The sequence below is a fragment of the Lampetra fluviatilis genome, chromosome 6, assembly GCF_964198595.1.
Source record: "Lampetra fluviatilis chromosome 6, kcLamFluv1.1, whole genome shotgun sequence".
Taxonomy (NCBI): Eukaryota; Metazoa; Chordata; class Hyperoartia; order Petromyzontiformes; family Petromyzontidae; genus Lampetra; species Lampetra fluviatilis.
Window position 1 is genome coordinate 12144630 of NC_136280.1, and position 16025 is coordinate 12160654.

Genomic DNA, 16025 nt, shown 5'->3' on the forward strand with positions numbered 1-16025 from the left:
ATGGCTGTCCATTGTGGTTTGTTAAAAAAAAAACAGTGCTGAAGATGCATTGCTAATGGTAACTCATTTGCTAATTATTGCAGAGGTTCACAGTTGGAGCTCAGTGGCTTCCCAGATTAATACTGTGAGTGTATTAACCAAAATATTGTGCACTGTCTGCTTCATGATGTACATCAAAGATCCTCGGACGTTATAAATAAACAGTCTAGGCCATGTTTGCACAGCGTCTCAGTCCAAACTTGAAAAATGACTCGCACACTACTTAATCGGGTAAAACCATCAAGTGAAATTTCTCTGACTGGCAGACTATACAAGTCTTCAAAACATGGCGCCTTATGACAGCCTTGTGCATTAAGAATGACATTAAATTATAATGATTTAAGGTAGCTTGAGAGTAGTTTATACCACCATACTATGTGCCATACCAGCCAACAATCGTACTAGTTAACAGCAGCAATCCAGGCTAATAGCGATATCCATTACACTTTAACGAGTCGCAACCAACACCACTCTCATGAATATATAGGATTTATATCACTAATAACTTCAGTCAGGGTACCAGTTACTGTTATGTCTCATGCAGCACATTTGAGATAAATGTGTGATCTGTGACAACCTGTGAAATGCACACAGCAGAGATAGCCTTGAATAAAGACAATCACTTTGGCAAATATTCTTATTGTAATATTTCCTTTTCTCAATTGATAATCATAGTGAGAGTGTAGTTGCATTGTGTTGGTCAAGTGGTACACACTAATAACGACACCTGGACTGATTTAATCTGAATAAGTTATTTTTAGGTCAGAATAAAATATGGTGTCAGAATAGAAAACCTATAAGGCAAAGCAAACCTGAATTTGGTAGAAAACAAATCAAACTTTTATTGCCTTAAAATTGCGTGTATCCATGTGTAGAGACAGTGCGGGTGTAGAGACAGTGTGTGTCGCTACCATTGCTGTCTTCACATTGTCGCAGTCTTCGTGTCATCGCTACTTGCGTGCCATCCCTGGCCAAAGTTAGCTGTGCATCATCCCTGGCCCAAGTTATCTGTGCGTTATCCCTGTCCAAGTTATCAGCGTGTCATTCCTGAGTAAATTATTTGCGCGAAGCGCCCTAAAAAGTAAATGAAGAAACCTCTACAGTTCAAGTTGTCCGAGAGTTACTACAAATGGTGTCAGAAGCATGTCAAGATATTCAAGAAATAAAAATCCACCTGCATCGACCTCGGACAAGGGTGAAGACGACGAGGAGACCCCTCTCCAGGCAGTCCCAGGTGTAGGGGTCCCAGTGACCGAACCCCTAGGTGCAGCAGGAGCAGCGACGGAGGGAGAAGGGGCTGCTGGCTAGTAGCCATGGGCCGCGGAAGGGTGGCGTGAGATGGCAGGATGGCTCGACCTGCTCCTCGTGGCCATCACACAGCTCTCCCTGCTGCTGGGCGCGATGGCGGCGAGTGGAGGAGCCATATAGAGCACACGGCAGGGCCCCATGGAGGAGACAAGATGGACGGCGGCCGCCATTTCCCACGCAGCGGAGCCTGCGCGATCGCTGCCCACCACCTTCCACGCGGTGGAGACCGCGCGATCGACGGCTGTCATTTCCCCCACGGGGGAGGGGGAGTGATCGATGGTCGCCATTTTGCCACTGACCCAGGTGGCTCCGGAGTCGACTCCATCCCCGATGGCGCACGGAGGAGCAGTGGGCCGGCCAAGGCGGCTGCCTCCTGTCAGATAGTTCATGCCAGCGGGAGGCGATTGGGCTGCCTTCATCTGCCTTTTCGAAGTGGAATATTCGTCCGTCGCGTGGACGGAAGACAAGGTTTTGCGGGCCTTGCCGACGGCCCTCGATGATGATGCTCTTGCAGCATTTTGAGCCATCCAGCCAGAAAAGCAGGCCACACTTTGACAGGTGTACGGAGAGATGGCAGCCGTCTTTGATCCTCCATCCAATGCGCAGAGGAAGCTCCTGCAGCGGAGGCAAGGGGAGGCCGAGACGCCCCTTGCTTACCGCAGCGCACTGATGGTGCTTGGGCAGGCTGCATACCCGCGCATGGATCAAGCAGCAATAGACCCCCTGACGATGGAAAAGTTGTTGGTACTAGCACAGGAGATGGGGATTGTGCTGCCCATTATCGAGGAGGGGACACACGTCCATGTGGGTAGCCAGATGCCGGCAGGCCCACGAGAACATAAACAGGTGGACCCGGGTGGTGGCATGGTCAAGTGAGCCTGTATCGGGCTACACGTTGACCCCCTGAGCAACAAGGAGCGCAGCAAGGCCGGCGGAGGAGGATTCTTCTTCAGCCCTGATCCGGTACACTGTCATTAAATTATGAGCCGAGACGGCTGATTGTTTTTTTAGAAGGTGTGGGGGGTGATGTCGAGATAGTGCGGGTGTAGAGACAGTGCTTGGGTGGAGACAGTGGGGGTGCAAGAAAATTACGTGGCCCAGTGGTCACGAGGGGTAATTACGGAAGGGGAACCATCTGTGAAGTTCGGGAACGGGCTAGAGAGTTTGAGAAAGGGGGCGTGGCGGGGGGCAGATTGAGGGCCACACCGGGAATAAAAGGAAGTGAGAGGCAAAGTTCGGAGCTGCCGTGGGATCAGGGTCGACTGTCTTCACGCCATCGCTATCTTCACACCGTAGCTGTCTTCGGGCCGTCGTTGTCTTTGTGTCATCGCTCCCGTTGTTGTCTTCACGTCATCGCTACTTGTGTGCCATCTCTGACCAAGTAATCTGCATAAAGCCCCATAAATAATAAATAAAGAAATGTCTTCAGTTCAAGTTGTCCGAGAGTCACTACACATGTAATGGGAATTTTTTTAATATATATTAGTATTATTACTACATGCGGAACACATCTTTTTTCCCATTTAACTTCTGATGATTGTTCATTTGTCTAATGCGTAATTTTACTCTGGCAATATTTCCATTTTAGAGAAAATGTTCCCTTTTTGTTATTTTTTCAATTTAAAGACAGACTTCCTAATAAGAAATCTATTTACCTGGATACACAAAAGACAAATATGGACACATAATAGCCCATATGGTTTAATATTCTCTCTGTAGAAAAAAGGACACTGTTGAAAAAAGGTGATCTATTAATATTATGACATTGAGGCTTCATGACTTTTTAAAGAGGGATCTGTGAAGTTTTTTTGTTTTGCGGCCGGCGGTGATCATTGCTGCGTGCTATGTATAATCACAAATTGAGTAATTTGCAGGTCATATTTATAATTTGGACCATGGCACTGGCATGCAATGACCTACCCTTGCAAATAACCATCTTTGGCATCCACTGTGAAGCAGACGACACATATTTTACTATAATATAGGTTTTATTGGGTTAGATCGCGTACATATAAATGTGTCATTAAACCTGCCACCACCCGACACAGCCAATTAGTAAGGTTTGTCACGTAAACAGAACATGCCAATTCGTTACTAGTGTAATACCGTTGAGGACTCTTGGACACCCGGGGTTGAGGCACACGTATTTATTCCGCAACAGTTGTCACAACCGCGGACATACAATACTGGAGGGGGTATCGGCCCCCTCACCCGGCTAGCTGGGAATACACTGCTAGCTATCTCTGACCTACCTCCTAGTCCACCACTAACGGGCTAGGGGAGGCTGTCTGGCCCGACACTGGTAAGTCGGGCTACGGTACCCGGAGTCCCAGAGCACTAGCTCTGGTTCTCGGGACCACGCCGCTGGCTCGGTCCTGCGCGGCCCTGACAAGGGCGGCGTCCCAGGGGAGTCCAGGGCTCTAGCTAGACGATCTTCGGTCTTCACTGGTTTAGCTTTAACATTCTGCCCCGAGCCCTCTGACATATCCCCCTTTATACTCAACCCCCGCTGAGGGGTGGGGCCCCGGGCTGCCTGGTGCGGACGTCGTTGAGAGCACCCCCCCCCGTGCACTCACGTAGCCCCGCCCACTGTGTTTGTTTCCCATAAGCTGCCATGCATAACGGATCTCTCTCTAACACCCCTACATCACCCCCCCCCCCCCGCATAGCTTGCAGCCGTCCCGGCTGCCAACATACAAAAAAAACGACAAATAAAGCGCATTTACCCCCTGACCGCGCGTGTGCCTCACTATTTTTCAACAATAACAAGAACAACACAACAAGAACGCAACAGCAAGAAGAGAAAACAACCCGACGCACCCCCCCGATTAAATACGAATTCCGTAAAAACAGTCTATACACTTTGCAGGGAACCCACCACACACACAACACGCAATGACACAACCTATGTACACATCTTCCGGCCTCACAACAGTCTGCGCATTTTAGCGCGTGTCCGTGCAGCGGGCCCCTCACACGGGGTAACCCCGGGTGGTGGACCGTCAGGTGGCAACTGTCCGTCTCGGAGTGAGTCCTCATCCGACGCCGCGTGACCCTTGGCATCCCCAGGAGGGGTGATCGGGCGTGAGCCCGTCATTCCTGATGCACCTGGAGGTGGCACAGCCGGCAAGGCATTAGGTGAGCGCGACGGAGACGGACCCAGTGAGTCGGTCGACCCCCCACATGTTTGGCCACGCGTGTGTGAAGTGGGGATGTGTACCGCAACGAAGGGTTTTAATCTAGAGGGGTGGACGAACCACCGCCGCTTCCCCCATTTGATGCGCACGCACTGCGGTCGCAAAACCTCGACCACCTCCACAGGGCCCCGCCACGGCCGCACCAGCTTAGAGGAGGTTGCGAGTGGCACCTGGGGACAGTGCAGCCATGCCTTGTCCCCCGGCTTCCACTGCAGCATGTGCGCCCGACCCAGTCTGAGCCGCTCATTCGCTTTCTGACGGAGGTCAGAGTTTTGCATGGCAGCATCCCGTGCCTCTGTCAATTTGGCCAAATTAAATTTTACATGGTCAGCCAATTTAGTTTTTCCCTGAGGCGCGGGGATCTGCAGCTGGGCACGAACAGGCGGGTCAGGTTCGCGGCCGTACATGAGGTAGAAGGGTGAAAATCCCGTAGCTGCGTGGGGGGCCATCCGGTACGCCGCCAATACCCCTTGAATTTGCAAGTCCCAATCGGTCTGTGAGTCCGACACCTGCTGTGACAACATTGACGCGATGGTCCGATGCAGACGCTCGACCATCCCGTCAGTCTGCGGGTGATATGGGGAGGTACGAATTTTCTTCGTGCCCAGGAGCTCACAGACTTCTTTGAGCAATTTACCGGAAAAATGTTTGCCCTGGTCGGTCAGCAGCCGCTCCGGAGCACCTTTGTCCAGGACATAACCCTGAACAAAGGCCTCCACGATGGCTGCTGCCGACTCGTTGGCAAGGGGCCAGGCCATAGGCCAGCGTGTAAAATACTCCACACCAGTTAACAAATATCTATTGCCCATGGGTGTGGCGGGGAATGGGCCCAAAATATCCAGCGCGACGAGTTCGTTAACTCTGGACACTTTGATTGACTGCAAGGGTGGGTTAGACACACGTGCTGGCGGTTTTCGTTGCGCGCATCGAGGGCATGACCCCAGTAAATCCCCGACATCCTTCGTCATGCCTGGCCAAAAATAATCGAGTTGGAGTAAGGCGAGGGTCTTTTGGGTCCCCAGGTGTAGGAGGCGCTCATGTGCGGCCCACACCGCCTTGCCCCGCAACCCCTACGGGACCACCAGCCGATGTCGATGGGATTTTCCATCCCAGTGCATCAGCAGACCATGCACCAATTCCCATGCATCGGCATCACCCCTGCCCTGCCCAGCACAGCCGACGCGACGACGCAACCCGAGGAGAGAGGTATCCTCCATCTGGAGGCGCCCCCATTCATTGACGGGCATCCCCAACAGGGAATCTTTTCCCTGTTGTGCGATTGAATTTGGAACCAATGTTTCGTCGTGGCCGGCGGCCGCCAGGACCGGAACCGGTATGTCCCCTGCTGGCCTGCAACGTCCCGACCCCAGGAGGCATGCACATTCGGAGGTGGTTGGCATGCACGACAGAGCGTCAGCATTTGTGTGGCGAACGCCCTTACGGTAGGTGGTTTCAAAATCAAAATCCTGGAGGATCTCCAACCATCGGGACAATTGTCCCGATGGCTGTTGAACTCGCAGGGCGTACTGCAGTGCCGCATGATCTGTGCGGACGGTGAAATGCCGACCGTACAGATATGGGCGATACTGTTGGATGAAATAGACAATTGCCAACAGTTCCCGACGGGTGACACAATATCTTTGCTCCGCCGGAGACAACACCCGACTGCCGTACGCAACCACCCGTTCCACGCCGTCAACCACCTGGGAAAGCACGCCCCCAATACCTGTGTTGCTCGCATCGGTGTCGAGCAAAAAAGGCTTAGAAAAATCGGGGTAACTCAAGGGAGGAGCTTTTACCAGGGCGTCCCGAAGGGAGCAGAAAGCAGCCTCCTCCTCCTGACCCCAGTGGAACCGAACCCCTTTTGATGTTAAAGCGTGTAGGGGTTTCGCAATCGTCGCAAAATCTGCGACGAAACGTCGGTAATACGACGCGAAGCCAATAAAACTCCTGACCTCTCCCACCGAGGTGGGAGTCGGCCAGGAGCTGACGCACTGCGTTTTGGCGGGATCGGTAGCAATACCTGAGCGCCCCACGATGTGTCCCAAATAACGCACCGAATCGCGTAACAGATGACATTTTTGGGGTTTGAATTTCAAATTAGCAGCCCGCATCTTTAGGAAAACCGCCCGCAACCTCTGGAGATGTTCGTCAAAAGTTTTACTAAAGACGATAACGTCATCCAAATAAATCAGGCACGAATCCCATTGCAATCCAGCCAAAACCAATTCCATCAAACGCTGGAAAGTTGCCGGCGCTGAGTGGAGTCCCATCGGCAACTGGTTGAATTGGAACAGGCCGTGCGGTGTACGGAAAGCAGTTTTAGGCTTTGAATCATCGTCCAGAGGAAGCTGCCAGAATCCCGAAAGTAAATCCAATGTGGAGAAGAATCGCGCTCCCGCCAAGGCGTCTAGCGATTCGTCCATCCGTGGGAGCGGGTATGCGTCGGCAACCAAAATTTTGTTAAGGCGCCGAAAATCAACGCAAAACCGCAACGAGCCGTCCTGCTTTTTAACCAGGACGATCGGCGCTCCCCAAGGGCTGGTGGAAGGAGAAATGATGTCGGCGGCTAACATGTCATCAATAGCCGATTTGACATGGTCCTTTTCGGCGGGACTTAACCGAAACGGATTCTGGCGTATTGGCGCGCTGTCACCCGTATCAATATGGTGACGCAGCAGATGAGTGCAACCCAAATCGTATTTGTCCCGACTGAAAACGTCGGAAAATTCCCGCAGTAGCGTTTTAAGCTGTTGACGCTCTGAATTTGACAGATCCGTCGATCCCGCACAAAGCGCCTCGAGCCACCCTTCATCGCTGTCCGAATGTGGTCGCGGCGCAGGGACAGCACTCACGTGATTCGCGACGGGTTCCTCACAGGGCACCGGCGTCGCGTGAGCAAGCACGGTCCCCTGCGGGACCACCACCGTCTGCGAGCCCACATTGAGGACCGCGATGAAGGGGTCTCCGTCCCCTCTTACTATGGTCTGGGCCGGAAGTAAATGAGGTCCACTAACCCCGGCCCTAGATGGCCCCAGCAGAACCCCTTGGGCCCCAATGCCCTTAGCGAAGGGCCGCCGAAGTTTCAAAGGAACCAACATTTGTGCCCCCGGAGGAACGCGCACCGTTCTATCTACAAACGCCGGCACCGTTGCGAACGCCGTCCGACTCGTACCGGGGGATGGCAGAAACGCCATGCGTCGGCCCGACGGGAGCTCAATGCATCCCTGGTCGATTAATATCCTAATCGGCATTTTGGCCAGGAAGTCCGTCCCCAGCAGGCACGGAACCGCCAGCGATGAGGAAACAAAAATCGGCCCAGACAATTTAATATCCCCGATACAAATTAGGGCTCGAATCTGTCCGATGATGCCAAGTGGCCCCGTTAGCAGGAAAGAATGGCACGTTAACAGGCATCAAAGGACGGCTCTGGGCAGGGAGAATATTGTAAATTAACTCCGAAATAATGGTCGCCGATGCTCCCGTATCGACCAGGATGCGCACCTCGACCCCGTCGATGTGCCCCACAACGGCCGACGACCCCGACGACGCGGCTACAACACGATGGGCCAACACGGACCACTGGCTGGGTTCAATCTGAGTACCCAGAGCGGTGCGTGTTGGTGCGATGGTGCGCGATATTGGCCCCCCAATCGGTGCGGTGTATGAGTGTGTGGCGGGTGTGTGCGTGGGCCAAACATGTGAGGTGCCGCGACTCGCCGGGTTATGATGATGGAGCTTGGGAAGAAGGCCGGCGTCCCGTCGAGGTGTCGTCCCGCGCTGCCGAGGAGAGCGGCACCCCGAGGCGACATGGCCCCGGATGCCGCAGTTGTAGCAGCGCGGGAGCGCTGGTGACGACGACGGATGATCGGGATGGCTCGAGCCGCCCCGGTCCGCCCGTACTCCCGCTCCCTGCCGCCGTTGATGGTCGATGGCGCAGATCTCCTCCGCCGGGAGGGTGGCTGCGGCCACGGTACGCCCGCTCGCCGCCTTGCTGGCCTTGCGTCGTTGCGCGAGCAGGTTTGCGTGGAGGAGTCGTGCTGCTTGGAGGGAGCACATCTCCGCGTCGTCCTGTGCGACGATGACGATCTCCAAGTCGTCCGCCAGCAGGAGTATCTTCTCTGTAACCATGGCGTCGACACCTTCGTTGTCCATCCGTGGAAAGGCCGCCTTTGCCAGTGCCAGGAGGCTTGTGCGGTACGCCAGAGGCGACTCCTTTGCCCCCCGATGGCGATCGTAGAAGAGTTGGCGACAGTCTGACGGCGGACCGTAAACTGCAGCCAGCACCTGCATCGCCGTCTGCAGCGTAGAGCGCCTCTCCTTCGGTGCCGATGTTAAAGTGGCGAGGGCGTCGCTGTTGAGGAGTGCTGGCAGCGCGCGGAGAGCCTCGGCGTCCGTCCACTTCGCCATCTCCTTGTGAGCGAGGAAGCGCCGCTGGAAGCCGCCCCAGTCGCCTTCCTCGCCCACAAATTCTTTGAGTGGAGGCAGTCGCTGATGTAGCGCAGCGGCTGCCGCAGAAGGTCGCCCTCCCTCGTCCCCCTCACCCGGCTCTGCTTCGGCGCGCACGACCGATGGCATCGCCGGTCGCACCCATGGTGACGTCCCGTCCGTTGGCGATGACGCGGCAGGTACTGTATGCCCGCGTTGGACGCGATGCTCAGGCCGGCCACGCCCTCAACTGCAGCTGCGGTGATGGCGGGATTTTCAAATTGGTGTTCCGCCGAAATGGCGGGAAGGCGCTGTGGTCGTCGGCTTTCGTCGCCCCGTGGCGGTCCAGCAGCCCCCAGCTGAGTGATGTGGTCCAGCATGCTGGCAGCGGCGTGCAGCAGCTCCATCAGCTTGGCGTGCGCCTGCCTCAGCCCCTCTGCCGACACCTCTCCACCCTCCTGTTGCTGCGGCGTAGCCGTATCTGGCCCTGACTGCTCCGTGCTCTCTTCACCCGTCCCGGGCTCTCCGACTGCAGCGGTGTCCTCCGCCCCCGGTATCCTGACCCGAGCTGACCGGCGCGTGTCCATGTAATACCGTTGAGGACTCTTGGACACCCGGGGTTGAGGCACACGTATTTATTCCGCAACAGTTGTCACAACCGCGGACATACAATACTGGAGGGGGTATCGGCCCCCTCACCCGGCTAGCTGGGAATACACTGCTAGCTATCTCTGACCTACCTCCTAGTCCTCCACTAACGGGCTAGGGGAGGCTGTCTGGCCCGACACTGGTAAGTCGGGCTACGGTACCCGGAGTCCCAGAGCACTAGCTCTGGTTCTCGGGACCACGCCGCTGGCTCGGTCCTGCGCGGCCCTGGCAAGGGCGGCGTCCCAGGGGAGTCCAGGGCTCTAGCTAGACGATCTTCGGTCTTCACTGGTTTAGCTTTAACATTCTGCCCCGAGCCCTCTGACATATCCCCCTTTATACTCAACCCCCGCTGAGGGGTGGGGCCCCGGGCTGCCTGGTGCGGACGTCGTTGAGAGCACCCCCCCGTGCACTCACGTAGCCCCGCCCACTGTGTTTGTTTCCCATAAGCTGCCATGCATAACGGATCTCTCTCTAACACCCCTACACTAGTGTAATGCCAATAGAGCCTGCATGCAGTGGGAAGGGACTAGTGGCCACGGGAGGTAATGACAGGGAGGTCAGCTTCCAGTACGAATGCACTAGTGACCATGGGAGGTAATGACAGGGGTATCAGTTGTGAGTGTGAAGGGACTGGTGGCTACAAGAATGTTCGAGAAGGGAGCGTGGTCAGGTGATGGAAGAGGAAGGTAGAGTGTGCTGGTAGAGGGAGCGTTCAGAGTCAGCGAGAATGATCGAGAAGGGGGGATGCACGAGAGACTCAGGGCTGTTGCAGTGGGATCTCCGCCTGATGTCAAGTGAACGTGTCTTCAATAAAGTGCCATCTCAAGAGAAGTGTGCCAAGTCATCATTACACTAGTACAGCACACCAGGGTGTTGGAGAGCAAACACCGTTGTGCTGTACTAACAACATGCGCCAAACATGCTATCGCTTGGTAATGTCACCACAAGGATTTGTAAATGAAACCCTGGACAATTATCATTTACCTCCAATAATAATTATTTGTGTAATGTGCTACAGCTACAGAAAGGGAAAATTAGGTTAAATATTGAGCAATCAAACATGCATTCTGATAACTTGACAGACCTTTAAAAAATAGACTGGCCTATTCACAACTGTACTTACACAAAGGCTGTTAGAAGACATGTTGAGGGGTTTTGGCAATGGTTTTCCTCTAGTTAATGGCCATGTCTGCCGAAAATAAAATTGGAGACTGGCTAGGTAACAAGTCTGGCAGCTGTTATACAGAGAAGGTGCCTAAGACAATTTGATTGTTTGCACCAAAATGACTACGAGGTATGAAATGGGTGTTATTTAAAATTGCAAAATGTTTACATAAAATTAACCAAGTTAATATTCTCTCCCCCCTTTCTTACCTATATAACTTCTTACCACGGCATCTTTCTCCCACTTCAGCAAAAAAAGTTTTTATTGCTGTGGTTTTCCCACCTGATGATGATTGCTTGTGTTGCAATCGAAACGTCGTGATTTATTTTATTTTATACCTACGTGACTTTACCGAAAGAACCAAAGAGTATGGATTCCTGCAGTCACGAAAGCTTCAAATCTATATTCATATTCTCTATTTAAACATGTGAGAATAATGCATTGACATCCTTTGTAATAAAGTTGATGAGTGTTAGTTACAAAGGAACAATCTTTAATTACAATTTAAAAGGCAGCATCCAGGCTCGGATATCAGCAACGAATGCTATAATATCACAAATTATGGAATTGAGTTATGAACATATACTTTACAGCTTCGTATTTCCCACGGAGCTATAATTGCCATACATTTATCCCAAGATCTACTTATTAGATCCCACCCCCCTGCCCCCACCGTCCTCCGCATTGCCTGCCCCCCCTCTTGCCCCCCCCACCTGCCCTTTACCGACCTGCATGTGCCAGCGTAATAAAGTTTGGTAACAAAAAACCACACGGCTTTGGTATGGAGTATGGAGGCCTTCATCCACCAGTGGTTTGAAAGGGCTGTCTTATTGTTTAACTATATACTATGCGGGAGTTGAAACAACGGTGTTTCTCCATGCCGCCTGTCTACTCGGCAAGGTCGTGTGTGATGGGATTGAGTTGTGGTGGGTACTCCGACCTCTTCCGAAGTGTGTGGTTAGCGTTTGAAAGTTCAGCTACATTTCCTCGACAAGGGCATTGACATGGGCAAGTAAATGCGGGGCTGCACCGTTACCTTTTATAGTTTATATCAAGTCACACAGAGAGAAAACAACTTTATTTGTAGTGCATGTATATTTGGTGGCTTTACAATCCAAAGTAATTCCACAGGGGTATCAGTGATGCTCATACACGTTGCACCTGTCGCGCCATTGTTCTCGCTCTCAGTTGCTAAGTACCAAAGTATGACAGTGTATCCTGTTGAAAATAACATAACTCTTCCATTCTCAAAACTCCATATATCAAAAGAAGGGTTTTTGGAAGCAATTATTCAATGTGGGCATCAACCCTTTCACCTTTCTGCTCCAGGGGAGAATAAAAAATGACATTAAAAAAATTGGGAAGGCATATGAAAAATACACTGCTATGTCAAATGCATAATTACGTATCACAAAACATTTATATCGTTTGTGGAAATGTATCGTGTTTTTGTGCAATCAGCAAGTTAAACATAGAATGTACAGCCCATTGTCAACCCACTCCTCAATAAAGGCCTCCACACGACGTGTCAGATATTGGGGTTTATTTTTTACCGTACTTCACCACTGGCGAGTGCATTTTGGTGGAGAGAAGAAAGTCCAGTTTCGGTTCAGATATTAGATATCATTCACCACTAATGCTGCCAATAAAAGCTTTCTAAATCATAATGGTTATACTGCGCTTTTGTGGTGCAAAAGTCACTTCACCACAAACATAGCAGAAGTTAGCTGCTATGTTCACACAAGTACGAGGTATCCCTGCTCACTTTGGCTGAACAGAAATGTGTCCCTTTGCAAAATCAAACACTAACAAATAAGAAAGCACGACACTGTATTATTTCTAGAGCTGATATGAGGAAATTTGTTCAGCAAAGGGATGTAAGCCTAGTTATGATTGCATCATCCATGACTTCTAGGAATAACATGATGCAATTCATATAATGTATGATGCAATACCAGGTTCAGATTGCATCATCATTCATTGTTTTGCTCAAAAAGCAAGTACTGTGCAAACCCAGTCATAGATTTATTCATAGATCCAGTCAAAGATGTATTTTAGTCATTTCTGGTTTAAATTAGATCCCTTCCCTTAAAATGCCCTTATCCTCCGCCATTCCCAATTCAAGGCTCGTATATACTGACCCAGTAGCACATCTTGAAAACTAGAGTCAATCAACAACTTTAAGCATAATTTTCATTCTCAGTCACCCAGAATTGGTAAAGTTGGACTATATTTATTTCGGAGCCATTTTGGATGTAGACCAGTGTAATAAATGGAACAATCTTTTAAGTTCTTTATTTCTATTCAAAATGCATTACAAGTTTAAAAATTGACACGTGAGGTTTGTGACAAATTTGGAAGGCAAAATATCTAAAATCCAACAGTGTAAGTCAACCTCGTTAAACATCATTAACTCTGAAATATCTGTTAAGTTATTTTAATTATGTGTCGATGAAGACTTGTGCACTTATATTGTAACTCTGTGCTGATTAAATCGGTCTTATGTAAACAACAGCAAAGTATAAAGCCCTGGTAGTAAAGGGATTGCACTTGTGGTAAAGTTGTTCAACTGTTTTGATTACATTTATTGCTCAATATGTTTTATTTGGGTAGCAGTGGGAATTTTATTGACAACAACATACGGTATATAAAAAACAAGGGTATTACTAAAATTGTATGCTTTTGTGTTTGTCACAGATGCAAATCGTTTTTTGATTGAGATGGATGTATTATTGAAATTCAAACACCTGTTTCATAAAACACGCATATTCTACAAAGTATTTGTTAAACTTTTTTTTACATTCCTACAAAATGTATTTCAGAGGCGATACAAATGTAAAAAAAAATTCGCCAAAATAATATGCTCACACAAATTTGCTTGTGATAATGCCAATGTGCGACAAGAAAACACAATTTATTCCTTCTCACCGCGTTTCAGCTGCATTAAATTGAAAAACGGTGTAAAGCTTTTGAAAAATTATACTTTCTTCTGATTTCACAGGAGGCCACGCTTGTCCTCTGGCTGCAGTTTAGCGATGGCACGGTGACACCGATGGACGCCTACAACCCTCGGGACTACGTCCTCTCCGTGAGCTCTCTGGACGAGAGCGCACTATCCGTGCGCTTCTCCTCAGCGGACGGGTGGCCCTCCATCCTGGCCGAGGGCGAAGGCAACGAGCTGGGGGGCCTCCTCAAGGTGGAGCTGCTCGTCTGCAATGGCTGCCAGAAGTCTAAGCGCAGGGGCTCGCTGGCGACAGTTAACGTCAACGTGAGCGTCAGCTTTGGAAATGCCTTCATGGGCACAACTCCCAATGTTCAGTGGGATCAGAGACACCTGCACAATGGCTCGCTCCGGGGCCACATCTACACGGAGCGAGAGGAAGTGGGTGTCAAGCGGGGCGGCACAACGTCTGGGCCCCAGCCAGGCGAGTGGCGGAATCATGGCGTGGGCGACCAAGGTGAGTCTCTGCAGGAGGTCCTTCAGAAGCGGGGAAGCTCCGACAGCCCGCCCGTGGACCCCAAATTTCCGCAGAAGGGCACCGGTGTCAGAAGTGCTGGCGACCAAGCCCAGAGACCTTCCGGCTTGAGCGACCTACAAATCGGGATGTACACATTGCTCAGCGTCTTCTGCCTGGCTATCCTCGTTTTCCTCATCAATTGCACGGCATTCGTCATTCGCTACAAGCGGAAGCAGCTCGTGCCGCAGGCACAGGACGAGATCGGCACGCACTCACACGACTGGATCCAGTTGCGGAACGTCGGCGACGAGCGCGGGAGCCAGGGGGGCTTTGCTTCCACATCAAAGCAATCGGGTGAAGCAGCTGCCGACAGGAAGATGGCGTGCAATCACATCAGCCGAAGCCATCCGAAGAACGAGCTGGTGATCACGCTGCAGGGGATCGATGACGCCATCCGAGAAGGGAGCCCCAAGTCCAAAGCGAGTGACTCCTCTGTTCATCCCCTCTCACTGCAGAAAAAGAGGGTGACGTTTTCAGCCTTCACCACTGTGCACAGTCCAGACAAAATGGCCGAAATAAGCCAGACAATCCCTGTAGGGAAGGAACAAGACATTGAATGGCTGTGCCTTGACCCAGGCTTAAGGGACTCTGAAGAACCACACACTGATGTCCACAGAATCAAAGAAAGTGGATAAGTGCCAAAGACTGCAATCTGAGTGCAGTGAGAAGGCTGCCAATTCTAATCTGCTGACACTTATTACCGGTAATGAGCATTCAGCACAAAACGGGACGTGTTCATTCAGCCCTAGGCAATAATGGATCATTACTTTTCCAGGCCAGAACCATTTGCTGACTTTTAATTTTAACTCTAAAACACCCTTTATTTAAATGGTTACAGCATGTTTACTGTGAAAAAAGTGCATGCTACATAATAAAAAAATTGAAATGAAAGCATAAATAGTCGGTAAAATAAACACTTTAACAAGTATGTATGTTGTGTTGTTATTTTGTGCATGGAAGGAAATATGCAAATGAGCATTGTAATTACTATGTTTTATTAATTGCCTTTATTTTAACAGAGGCACGTTTACAAGTGTACATTAATTTTCATAGCAGCTTTAAAAATGTGTGATAATTAATTTTACCTCGACAAGGCAAAATGCAAGGCTTGAACAAGCACGGAGTGAGGTGTTTTGTAGCAGCTAACATTACATGTGTAACCTTGTGTCCCTGCCAAGTCTCACGTTAAAATACAGAGGAAAAATTTACAAGTTAGTGTTACATGAGCATTGCAATTATCGACATTGTGAATTGTCCTAGGCATGGATTTGTTAACCTTGCAAGTAGTTCATGTGATGCAAGCATGTCTGAGGTATAAAGCAACATGGGAAAACATGTATAATTTTTTGTTTCAAAATACATTATAGCACTTATTCAACGTGGTTCAGCCATGTAAGTTGCTCTGAAATATGTAACCGAGTCAATAACAATTTATAGAACAGCAAAAGCAATTCTTTTTTTTCCAGTATTGCTTTCTGAACATTACAAGACATTATAAAAAAAAGACATGAAATAAAAATCAGATCAAAATTAAATATCTAATTTAGGCTTCATGTACAGAGGTGTCAAACACTTACAGGGAACCTTGTTAAGATAGGCAGCTATAGCTTGAAGGGATGCATGTTAAAATGTGATTGAGTGTACGTACGTACATAAACACTGAGTGGATGTGCTTGTGTTTGTGGTCACATCTAGTTGCAGTTCATAATTAAGATTGTTGTG

At 50.2% G+C, this 16025-nt stretch overlaps 1 protein-coding gene across 1 annotated transcript in view; it reads left to right on the plus strand.

Moving 5' to 3' along the window:
* The window catches only part of LOC144933147 (transmembrane protein 132E-like), a 555499-nt gene extending 540514 nt beyond the window's left edge, over positions 1 to 14985 (plus strand). The window contains exon 9 of the mRNA XM_078857737.1: positions 13787 to 14985. Coding sequence (XP_078713863.1) covers positions 13787 to 14938 — 1152 coding nt within the window. The 3' untranslated portion in view covers positions 14939 to 14985. The remainder of the gene's footprint in view (positions 1 to 13786) is intronic.
* Positions 14986 to 16025: the final 1040 nt, after the last annotated feature.